The sequence below is a fragment of the Pocillopora damicornis genome, chromosome 10 (assembly GCF_964200805.1).
Source record: "Pocillopora damicornis chromosome 10, jaPocDami1.2, whole genome shotgun sequence".
NCBI lineage: Eukaryota > Metazoa > Cnidaria > Anthozoa > Scleractinia > Pocilloporidae > Pocillopora > Pocillopora damicornis.
Window position 1 is genome coordinate 5,753,541 of NC_142679.1, and position 11,598 is coordinate 5,765,138.

Sequence of the window (11,598 nt, forward strand, 5' to 3'; positions counted from 1 at the left end):
CCCAACGAACAAAAAGCGGTCGTTTTTGAAAGAGTTAGTGCTGAACTCAGAGGAAACGAAGCTTTAAAACCACCCTTTATGGAACGAGTTTAGCTTTCATGTCTCACTAAAGAAGAAATTCTCTGTTTCCCAGTTGTGGAAAAATAAATACTGAATAGTTAAAAGCTACGAAAAGACGTGAACAGCCAAATAATTACCTTCGCGCCGAAAAGGAAACAAACATGGCGAGTGATGCTAGTGATGACAAGCGTGTTTCGCAAGTAACTTGTTACGATCGCTACGGCTTTGCAGTGTATGATACAAGTTCTGAATTTGCAGTTGATGACTGTAGAACCCACGAATACAGGTGAGATCGTGGTCATTTCTCACGTTATTGTAGCGCCTTCAATGTAGGTCTCTAACTTTAAATTTCGTGAACTTAACAAGTTTGCTGTAGAGTAGCCATACCAGACGGGACTGCTTTGTTTATACAAACGCTTGATATAAAATCAAACAATGCGTTATTAGTCTGTCGTATATATGGTTGCTTTGCATTCATGTATTGACGAGTTTAGTTGTAAAGATTGATCATGAAAGACCGTTGATTATATACATGTATCCTCTGATCACAAGCTGGTTGTCATTATAATCTACAGCTGAAGAATTGAGACCACTCTTCGGTGCTGTAGTCCCGACACATGTTTTTATCTATGTTTTAGACAAAGTTCCTTTACTTTCGACCAAAAATGTTTTTCCATTTTGTAAACTAGACAACATTCAGATGCTGAAAGTTCCAAAGTTAGACAATTTTGGACAAAGATGCTCTCAAACTGGGAGGAAAATCAGCTCTTTTCTCCTAAACGGGTAAGCAAAAATTTTTGTGTCAAAATAGACATGATAAAAGCATTATAAACATTTTTGCAACTGACTCTTGGTTGCTGTCTCAGTTCAGATGTTGATCAACAAGCAGAAAATATCAATGTCAACTTTGAATAGGTTCTTTGTTGCTGTGCATCTGTTAAGTAATAGATTACAGATGATGTCAAAATGTGGTAAGAACAAAGAAGTTGCATGCAAGTCACAGCCTAGTGTGTCACTGATACAAATGTATACTTATTGCATAGTGACACCTTCTGTGATCTATCATGGCAACATAGAATCTCTTTGTTTTAATGTGATAAAGAAGCAAAAAAATGTTAAACCTTATTCTCCTTACTGTCAACCATACAAGTCTTACTGTATAATGTTAGTTCAGAAAATTTAGTATTGGATCAACTAATTATCCCCAAATTGATATTTTTCTTTATGCTCATCCCTTATCTGGTTGATATTGTCTTGATATTGCGAGGAGAAATTCTGTCTTGGTCACTCATGGGAGTTAAAGGTTTAATGGTCATGTGGTCTGTGCATCTGTTCTCCAATAGATTTTAACCTTTTAATCCTCAAGAGTGACTAGCATCTAATTTCTCCTTACAATGTCACCCTTGAATCAAACATTAAGGTCATGAGAATAGAAGAAATGATCACCAACTGAAGCAGCTCTTGATTATTAAACAAATTCTCTTTGTCAGCACCTTGGGAAATGTATAGTGGATAGTATGGAGAATATCAATACTGATGTTAGGGAGTAAAGGGTTAAGTAAGAACCAATCAAAATGCATGGATAATTCAGCTTATTGCAAAACAACAATTTGTGAGAGTGTTAGTTGATAATCTTCAAGCTGTTGGTTGACATCTAGTCAACTGTCACACAACTATCGATCAACAGTTGAGAGATGATCAACCAATGGTTGACAGATACATTAAATCAAAATCAACTTATTCATTAATCTAACCTCTGAGCTTATGATTTGGTTCTACAATCTATCTGTAGTTCTAGTTAAACCTAGGACAGTTAGTCCTTAGTAGAGGTACCTTGTACACACTGTAACTATAGCCGCAGTATGGCTCTTTGATCAAGGGAGTCCTACATGATCATAATAATGTCATGGAGCATACATGTGCATTACACAGGTTCGGCACTTTATTAAGCAAGGTGTACCTGATGACATGAGAGGAAAGATTTGGAACAAAATGGTTGGAAGCCAAGCAATCAAGGCTATCTCTTTATTTGATTACCAGGTAATCATAAGTACAGTTAATATCAGTTTTTTTTTATTGGCATAACAGTAATGATAGTGTAACTAATGGTGCTGTGAAAATGTTACGGTTCCTGTGCATCAAGAAAAATTTAAGTTTCCAAGTTGAGCATTTGTAACCCATATTAATTCTCTAAGTTCTTATACATGCAAAGTTTGTTCTTTCTCAGCTAACTATACATGACATTTTGTATCTTTGGTGTTTTACTTTTTACCAAACTAATTTTAAAAGTTCTATAATTTCTTAGGCCTGCTTAGCGGAGATACGCCAACTTCTTGTCGACTTGGGAGTCAGTGAATATGGAGGGACAAACTGTATTTCAAGACTAGGGCAAATTGTTGGTGAGAATACAATCTGATATTCCAGTTGTAATTAACTACATATACATGTATAATGCAGTCAAAAGTGATTTCTATCCTCTAAAGTCAATGCTATGGAATCATTAACTGTGAATTGCCTCTTTAAAAGGCTTCTTCTTGATTTGTATTAATTTTTAAAGTTGACTTGATGCTTCAATTCCAAGTTAACAATCTTAGTATTCTAAAATAGTGACAACGTTTTACTCTTACTAATTGTGATAATCAGCTGTCTTTGCCTTGATGGTAGCTTCAATGATTTTGAAACAGTTTAGCTTGAAAGGAAACAATAAGAGCTGATATGGCATGGAGACAAAAGAATACATTATTTTAGGATATACAAAAGTCAAGGCTTTAGTTTGTATTCCAGTCGCTAGATAGATAGTTATTACTCTTATTAGACCTCATTTTCATTGGAGTGGCAAGGCCTTTATCCTGTACAAGCTATTTTTCATGGAGTCAATGCCATTTACATATACATTGTAATTCTCATTTGTGTTGTCGGGTCACTGGTTGACAGCAACAAGGAAAATCTCATAGATAGCCCTAATACTGTCATCATGACAAGACAGTGGAAAAGAAATCTTCATAAGCAGATATCAGTTTTCAGACAAATCATGTTGGATATAGGTAGGTGAATGTAATAGTTTGTAATATTTCCCTTGTGCAGTATACCTTTCAAAGTTTAATTGCACCTCTCCGAAAATTGGAAATGAACTTTGATTTCTTTGACAGGGTGTGAATTAAAAATACACATACCAATCTGTGTGCTTTTGTTTGCCTCATTAAGTGCCCAAAGCAATCCCAAAATTCCATTCCACACGTACTGTGCTTTATCACTTCCTCTTTTCCCTTCTCAAACAAATAAATCAAGGTTCACATAACTGTACTTGTAATTACAAGGAAAGTGAAAATAAACTGATGATTGCGGAAAAGTTTGATTCAAATAGTAAGTGCCTATAGGCTTTAAATTCTTACCAGTCTAGTAATTTGAATTATACAGATGTGCTACAATGTATTCTTAAATGGATTCAACGTGCCTAAAAGTGACTGTAATATTCATTATTTAGACAGATCTTTCCCAAGTCATAAGATGTTCATAGAAGGGACAAGTGAAGGAAAAGAGGGAAGAGCAACACTCTTTAGAGTTCTGGCAGTGTATGCAATGTATAATCCTCAAGTGTCATATTGCCAAGGTAAACCTCAGCCTGTTGTCCACTTTTTGGCAAATGCTATCTACTACTGGTACTTGTCATATTGCCAAGGAAAACCTCAGCCTATTTTCCCCTTTTGGCAAATGCCATTAGCTAACCAGTGCTTGTTTTACCTTCTAATCTAATTAATTATTTTCACAGGCATGTCCTACATTGCAGGAATGTTTCTTATGAACATGGATGAGGAGGTAGGTTTATTTGATGTTTGACTCTTCTCTCAATAACTAGTCTCTTTAAAATAGTTATTCAACAAGTACAAACAGGATATTAGGGATTGCTAGATAGCCAATAAGGGGTGGAATAAAAGTCATTTTGAATCATATTTTCTAAATAAATTTCCCATAAACCAATAAAAACCCTCACACTACAGGACTCCAGTAATCTAGTATGTAAAATAGAATAATCCACTCCACAACCAACATCTGGATGGAACATGTACTCTTCAATGCATTTGTCACTGAACAACTTTTTCTCAAAATGAAGACAATTTGAAAGAAAAAATGACAGAAATTCATTTTTTTAATTTTATGATTAAGAAAAAATTTAATTATTTTTCAGAATTTAAATTTTTTTGGAATTGAAAAAACAGCATTTCTGTATATGATTTTGAACTATCATTAATTTACTGAAACACTCAACTGTTTTTTGCAATACAGTGATATACTTGATTTTCTTAAAAGTATCTTTATACAATTTCTTTCAGGATTCCTTTTGGTGTTTGGTTTCTATGTTTGAAAGACCAAAGTACTTAGCCGGCTATTTTAATGATTCACTTGGAAAGTAAGTTCCTTGACAGTAACACCAAGAGAAAGCTTAGTTTTGCAATTGACTGTTTTGTCCTGACTGTGTCCTTTTTTTTGATGAACTTTGCTTTCCTCCATTCTGTGATTCAACCAACTCATCAGATGGTGATAAAACCTTCTTTTCCTTTTTTGCAAACAAGTTTCCTGGCAAGTTACTTTCTTTTATTTGACTTGCATTCTCAATGACTGATTTTATTTACCTATAACACTAGTAAGCCTTACTCTTTTCATCTGAAGAGTAACACCAACAAAACTTGTAACAAAACAATGTAAAAAAGTTGATTGTGTGGCATAACTAGCTTCCCTGTAGATACACACTGCATATTAATTAAATGTCATACAATGTAGCTGTCTGAAATTTACTGCTTCTATGTCATATCTTTAGGATACAAAGACATGCATCAGTTTTTGAGAGACTAATGCGACAGAGACGAACCAAGCTATACAAACACCTGGTAGAGTCTTTTTATAATTTTTTTCCAGTTGTCTCGTTGTAGACTTCCATTTATACCTTCGTAGGGTTAGGGTGATAAAACTGACCTGATGGTGTTCTCTTACAGCAGTTTTGAATAGAAGGTTCACAATTGATTCCTAACAGCTTAGCAATAGGCCCCTCCATTTGAGTACATCTTAAGGATTTCTAAGGCAGACAGATCAGCAACCCCCAGGGGTGACAATAAAAGTGATTACATGTCAATTGAAATTTTAAGAATGGAGGGGCATGTCAAAAATTAATCATCAATGTCATTTGTAAGATACTTATTATATGTAGCTACAATGGCCTAATACATTAAGTTATTGATACAAGACCATCTTTTGTGAGATTTAGTATAATTATGAAAATATACAGGTTTTGAAATTCAAAGCCTTCTTTGGGAAAACAGTTTAATACACAATTAAGACCTTTTCTGGTGGCAAATAGTGATGCTCAAATCTGAATTCTAGGAGATGCATGGAGTGTCGCCTCTCATGTACCTGACACCATGGTTCATGGCGTTGTTTACATCTCTTCCATGCTGGGATGCTGTGCTCACCATTTGGGATTTGCTTCTCTTGGAAGGTATGATGCTGTGGTTGTGATAAACAAGGTTTACTTTGTGAGTAACCCTTTACTTACTAACATCAGTATGCATATTCTCCATACTGTTCTCTGAACATTTCCTAATGTGCTGATTAGGAGAATTTGTTCCACAATCCAGAGCTTCTTTAGTTGATGATCATTTTCTTTATTCTCATGACCTTAATTTGTGACTGCGAGGTGATATTGTAGGGAGAAAGTAAATTCTAGTCATTCTTTAAAAGAGAGGATTGTTAACACTATGCCTCTATTGAATACAATCATTGCATATGGTTTGATTTTATCTAGTGTTCCAATTTTCCAAGTAAAGAAAAAAAATTAAACCAGAGACAGAATCAAACCACAATATGTACATAACAAAAGTTGTAAAAATTAACAGCTTGTCCATTTGGCAGTTTCTTTGGGTGCATTTAGCTCAGCTGAATTGATTACTAGTAGTTATCTGTTATTTCAGGCATTTCCATTATCTTCCAAGTTGCCCTTGCACTTCTGGACGTCTTGTCAGGTTTGCTATTTTGTTTGATTTTTGATAAAGTTGTTATTGGTGTTATTGGTGCGGCAGTTTATTTATGGATTACATCTTTTAGTTGTACATTGAAGTAGCTCCTTTTCTTTCTCTTTTCTTTGTGATCTATCATTGGTAGTGTGCAATATGTCAGAGAGAATCCATATATGTATGTCTTATTCACCAATTTTATGGACCACTCTGGAGAATGCAGAATGTGAGACTTACATGTACGTCTTCATTATTTGGAATTGCAGTTGAGATTCTTCCATTGACGGAAATAGCACAAGTTCTGCCGATATTACTGCGTCCTTCAGCAAGATTGTAAGTCAATTAAAATCTATGAAACAGTGAACGAATTCTCTCTTATTGGACATAATGCAGCTGAATCTTATTACAAAAGCCACCATAAAAATGAAGGAGAGAAGCCATGATAAAGAGGAGGCTGTCATAGGGGATAGTATAGTAAAGTCTGTATTCAAGCCACATGGCCCATCCAGCTGACACTTATCCTGGTTTTCTGCTCCCTCCTGGGTAGGAAGCCAGTTCATCACATGGTTACTTCTCAGCAATTCATTAGACTTCCCTGACAATTTGCCATTACCCATTTATACTCCTGGGTGGAGAGGCACTGAGAACAATGTGTCTTGTCCAAGAACACGACACAATGACCCAGCCAGGTCTCAAACCCAGACCTCTCAACCCAGACGCCAGCTCACTTACTATTAGGCAACTGTGTCTCCCAGACCAATAAAAAGACACCATAGTTGAACGCTAAGATGAGGAGTGTTAACAAAAGAGAACAGTCTTTAGTCAAGTTTGTAAACATTTATTTTCTCTTGCATGAAAAAGAGCTGTTACCAGTAATTATTGTTTGCTTGAATGAGCTGTCTCACATTTTGCTGACTAGATCTTCATTTATTGTTTAACCCTTTAATCCATACAGTACCACTCCTGAATCAAACATGTAAGGTATGGGAATACCCACTAAAGAAGCTCCTGATTGTCAAACAAATTCTCCCTGTGGGTACTGTAGAATTTCTTGAGCTAATAGTATGGAGAATATGCATGTTGATGTAAGGCTGTAATTAGTTAACCCTTTAACTCCCAGATCAAATTTGTAATTCTCCTTATTGTCAGCCATACGTGGCTTATGATGTTAGTTCAGAGAATTTAGTATTGGATCAACTAATTGTCCCCAAATGGACATTTTTCTTTATTTTCGTCATTTAACTGGTTGACATTGTATTGATATTGTGAGGAGAAATTCTTTCTTGGTCACCCATGGGAGTTAAAGGGTTAATTAGCTAAGTATGAGGTGTTTAGGGTACATTAATCTGAGTCCAGTTTTACCACCTCAACAGGATCACTCGTGAAAAGCTGGTTGCCGCAATTTGGAAAGTGAAGCCAATTCTGAGATGGGAAATTGACTCAATTCAAGCTATACTTGATGAGGAAGAGGCTGGTTGCAAAGGTACTGTGTAAATTGTACTCGTTGTATACTTTTGGAGCCGAAGTAAGAGTTTCAAGTGATCTTATTCGCTGATAGCCCCGTTATAACTTGTACCCAGCACAAAGAAGAATGCGTCCTTCCTCATGAAGGATTTCGATTTTTATACCTGGTTTAAGAGTTTTTCCTGAAAGGACCCCAAAAGCCTCGGCTGAAACTGTCGTTTTAAGAACACCAACAAGCATCTTTGCGTACCAAAGCAGAACTGTTCTTGTATCATGGCTTAATCTAGTTGCCATCCTACCATTCTCCAGGGTTTACGACAAATAATACAGCTCACGCTCACTAAAGCAAATTCCACGCGCGAAACACGCAAATCTCTCTCATACGAATGCGTGAAGATTACACGCAATCTTCCAACTGTAACTACTGTAATCAAGTACAGTTCGTGTTTTGCAAAATGTCAACGACTTGTTTTCCTGCTAATTTTTCTTCTTTTACCACTCTTCTCAGTTTAAGGAGTAGCACGCCATTACTACATACATGTTTGTGTTGTAAAATTTGGACTGGAAGATTGATTTAGATTCAAGTCTTCTATTCTATGCCTCTGGTTGTTCAGTACCAGACCAAGGAATCATTTGCAACATTACGCGCGTGTAACGAGCAAACGCGTGTTGTTACTTGCGCGGAGGTATTTATTCGCTCTTATACCTTGTCTTGGTAGCAAATACAACAAGAGGTAACAAGAGAAGTTTGAACAATCAGAATGAGGACGACAACAGGAAAAGACAACGAACCTTCAGCAATCAATCCCCTCAAGGTAGAATAAAAAAGGCTTTTAAAGATAGGGAGAACGGTTGTTTCTAAATATACATGTATCATATTTTCATGTTTGTTGCTGCTTTCATTATTCATGAAGCACCGGCTGAACCGTCCCTTTTCCAACGCTTTATTGGATTTTTTTCTTCGCACGATGAATCAGAGGCCAAATTTACCACTAACGACATCGAGATGACCACATTTTCAGTTGTCAGCGGGCAAAGTCCAAGTGTGCTCACGCCCTCGTTATGCTGTTCAGCAGCAGGAGCCTTGAAGACACAGCATGGAAAAGGTTTGTGTTATTGGCACTCAAGAAACTGCGCATGTCACGAAATAGCTTGTAAATCCATGGCAAATCTGTTGCAAAGCTATACTTAGCAGTGCTTTTGAAAAATATAAAAGTGGTGACATTAAACCCACAACAAGGGTCTTTTTCTAACCTCAAGCAGACAACCAACGCTGAATGTTGCATACGTTTTTCAGCTCTGTCCAGGCAGAAGAGTAACGTCACAGTGACGTACCATTCCAACCAGGAATTCTGCATTACAATCAACTTTTCTTTTCATAACTCACAATATCCTCATCTTGTTCTCCTAGTGAGCGGTCTTAGGAAGCCCGTGGGTCAGCACAAACGTCATAATTGTTACAATAAGGTATCCCGCAGAAGATCTAACAATGGAAAAGATGTGCTTAGAAGACGTCACATGGTTTTCCAAGGCAGTCTGGGGAGTCCTGTAAGGAGAAGTCCGCGCTTCGCGGGACAGCGAACCCCTGTGGGGACTGTGGTGAGTAAACAGCGGTAAAACTGAAGGAATTATGGAACGCAGAGAAAAGATATCCTTGATGTGAATAGTCAGTTGGATGAAATTAATTGGAAGGGTGCATTGTTATTACTTTTTAAAATTCCAAGATATGATTAATGATTAACGCTTCCTAAAACATTCACAAATTATCCAGGAAACATTATTCTTACAAAAAAACTTGAAATATAACTACTATCAATGGAAGCAAAAAAACTGCCGGCACATCCAGCACGCGTAATTTTAAAAGACGTGTACCGCTTTAGCTATATACTTTTTGTTGTGCTTTTTCGTTTTTTAACAGCACTTTTTTTTAGCTTTGCCGGTATTCCTATCTTGTGATCAGTTTTTATTCACCACAAACTACATCAGTTATTGCCGGATAGAAACATCTCAAAATACATTTTAAGGAGGCCACGTGTTTCAAACGTATTGCGACTCGCATAGACCGTTTTGAAAATACCTTCATTTTTGATATGGCAAGCAACTTGTGAATATATTTACAACATTTAAGCCTATAGTATTTTATATTATATGTAAATCATAGATCCTAGCATTATTGTAAATCATTATTATCAAACTTTTTACCTTCATTTGAATTGTATTTTGACGCAATTTAGTCTGCGACTCCGATGTAACCATCCAAATAAAGCTATTATGTTCTATTCTATTCGTGAAGTAGATTACCATGACCTTGGTAAGTTTAGGTTCCATATTGAAACGCCTTCTTCTTTTGTCTGTGTTCTTTTTTTGAAGGCAAAGGTCCAGTCTCCCAACAGTCTGGTGCGAAGGTAAGTGAAACAATTTAAAGTAATATCATATGGTGCAACCTCTTTTCAAAGGGCGTGCACCCTCGTGAAGGCATTTTTTTTTCCATGGTGCCTCTCTCTACCCAGGAGCGTAGAGGGATAGGAACATATTATCAGGAAAACTTGATGAAATGCTGGGAGGGGGTTAACATCCTATTTTCTGATATGCCATACTAGGGAGCAGCAATATCCCTCGTCGCTTCATGCTACAGAGCAATTTTCAAGCAAGTGTCGAAAGTAATCCAAGATTGTACTGGTTGTACTTTACTTCGATCTGTGATTGGGCCAGAAAACTTACGCCACCCTATCAACCAATCAGAGGCAAAACTAAAGCCAACCATGGGCTGGTCACGTGAAACACTGCGCTTCAGGCAGTTTGCTTGTTTTGACTTTGAGTTCGAACTGAGTACGTAGAGAGAGCACTGTAATGCTCTCCTTTGTTGTGACTGATCTTCGTGATTACTTTGTGTTTGGTTAACGACACTCAATCAAAGAGCCACTAGATTTGTACGACGTACTTTTACCTTGTTTGGTTTCTTTAAACAAGCAACTGGTTGCATTTTAGTAAATTTTCCTCATTGGCTGGGAAAAAGGTGCGATTTAGAGCAAAAAATGGTGCGATTCGTGAATAAATCGCACCAATGAGAGCTAATCAGATTACAAGAATCACCAGTGATTTTAAAATGGATGTAATAAACCATTAATAACTTTGCATTTTGTTGTATTCAACGATCTTTAGCTCTGCCACAAATCAACACGCCTTCAAGCAGTTCAATACTCCTACCCCTCTCAGACGCTCTCAGGTATGAGTACATTTGCATCTTTTTCGTCCTTCAGCTGTATTTTCATTGATACACGTAAAGAAAAAGTCAAATGCGTGGGGAACGTAGTGGTTCATTAGTTTACGTGCTGGATTTCGAACCGAACGATCTGGGCTCGAGTCCTGGTCGAAGTGACTTTGTTGTGGTTCTCTCTCTATACTCAAGAGTGCAAATTATACAGTCATCAGGGAGATGGGATAAACTGATGGCCTGCAGAGGACTGGCAGACATCTTCGTTTGTCACCATTTATCTGAAAGTTAACAGTTTCTTCAAATTCCCCCAAATTGACTCGATCATTTCTCCTTCTCTATTGAAAACTTAAGGATCAGGTCGGATCGAGTTTCAGGACAATTCAGTTGAGCTTCGGGAATACTGCAATCAAACTTGAGAAAAATATTTCCATTTAATTTTGCAGGTTAAACCCCTTTTTCAACATTCCCCGTCAACTTTTGAATCATCTCCAAAGACACTGACGTCACCTGACCTCTTGATGTCTCCGGATTTGGAAATGACGTCATTTGAATGTAAGGAGAAGAGACTTGACTTTACGTAGGGATTATTGGCGTAGTGTTACATGGAGTTACTCTAGAGAAGTCAAGATTGAAGTGGATCATCACAAGTTTGTTGACGATGAGTACAAGATGTGATTGTTTGGCGCGCATAATAAACTATGTACATTTAAGAGCAGCTACAGTGCATAGTAAGCCTTATTCTGTCGATCTTTGTTGTCCCCTGAGGAGAAATGTGGACTTTCTGCGTGTGACATAGCTTTAAAAATTTCAGAGGAGGTCGCAAGCTGTTTTTACTCGCTAAGAAGTCTTGAC

The 11,598-nt window shown here is 37.1% G+C and overlaps 1 protein-coding gene across 2 annotated transcripts; it reads left to right on the forward strand.

Annotated features, from left to right (window-relative positions):
• Positions 1-24: 24 nt before the first annotated feature.
• LOC113674695 (uncharacterized) lies at positions 25-11,456 on the forward strand. Of its 2 annotated transcripts, XM_089184904.1 has the most exons (19): positions 25-346; positions 750-843; positions 1,993-2,100; positions 2,366-2,458; positions 2,978-3,104; positions 3,545-3,670; positions 3,830-3,876; positions 4,392-4,468; positions 4,877-4,946; positions 5,437-5,551; positions 6,024-6,074; positions 6,332-6,398; positions 7,439-7,548; positions 8,249-8,344; positions 8,444-8,635; positions 8,941-9,128; positions 9,900-9,934; positions 10,692-10,755; positions 11,190-11,456. In XM_089184904.1, the coding sequence occupies exons 1-19, from the start codon at positions 222-224 to the stop codon at positions 11,325-11,327; spliced, it is 1,923 nt and encodes a 640-aa protein (XP_089041030.1). In that variant the 5' UTR covers positions 25-221; the 3' UTR covers positions 11,328-11,456. The 2 variants fall into 2 exon arrangements, with proteins under 2 accessions (XP_089041030.1, XP_089041031.1); XM_089184905.1 differs by lacking the exon at positions 750-843 and having other exon boundaries at positions 223-346.
• The last annotated feature ends 142 nt before the right edge of the window (positions 11,457-11,598 follow it).

Coding starts and splice junctions, on each gene's coding strand:
- LOC113674695 (XM_089184904.1), top strand. CDS start 222: ATGGCGAGTGATGCTAGTGATGACAAGCGTGTTTCGCAAGTAACTTGT. Junction 8,345..8,443: donor CAGCAATCAATCCCCTCAAG/GTAGAATAAAAA, acceptor TTATTCATGAAG/CACCGGCTGAACCGTCCCTT. Junction 9,129..9,899: donor GAACCCCTGTGGGGACTGTG/GTGAGTAAACAG, acceptor CTTTTTTTGAAG/GCAAAGGTCCAGTCTCCCAA.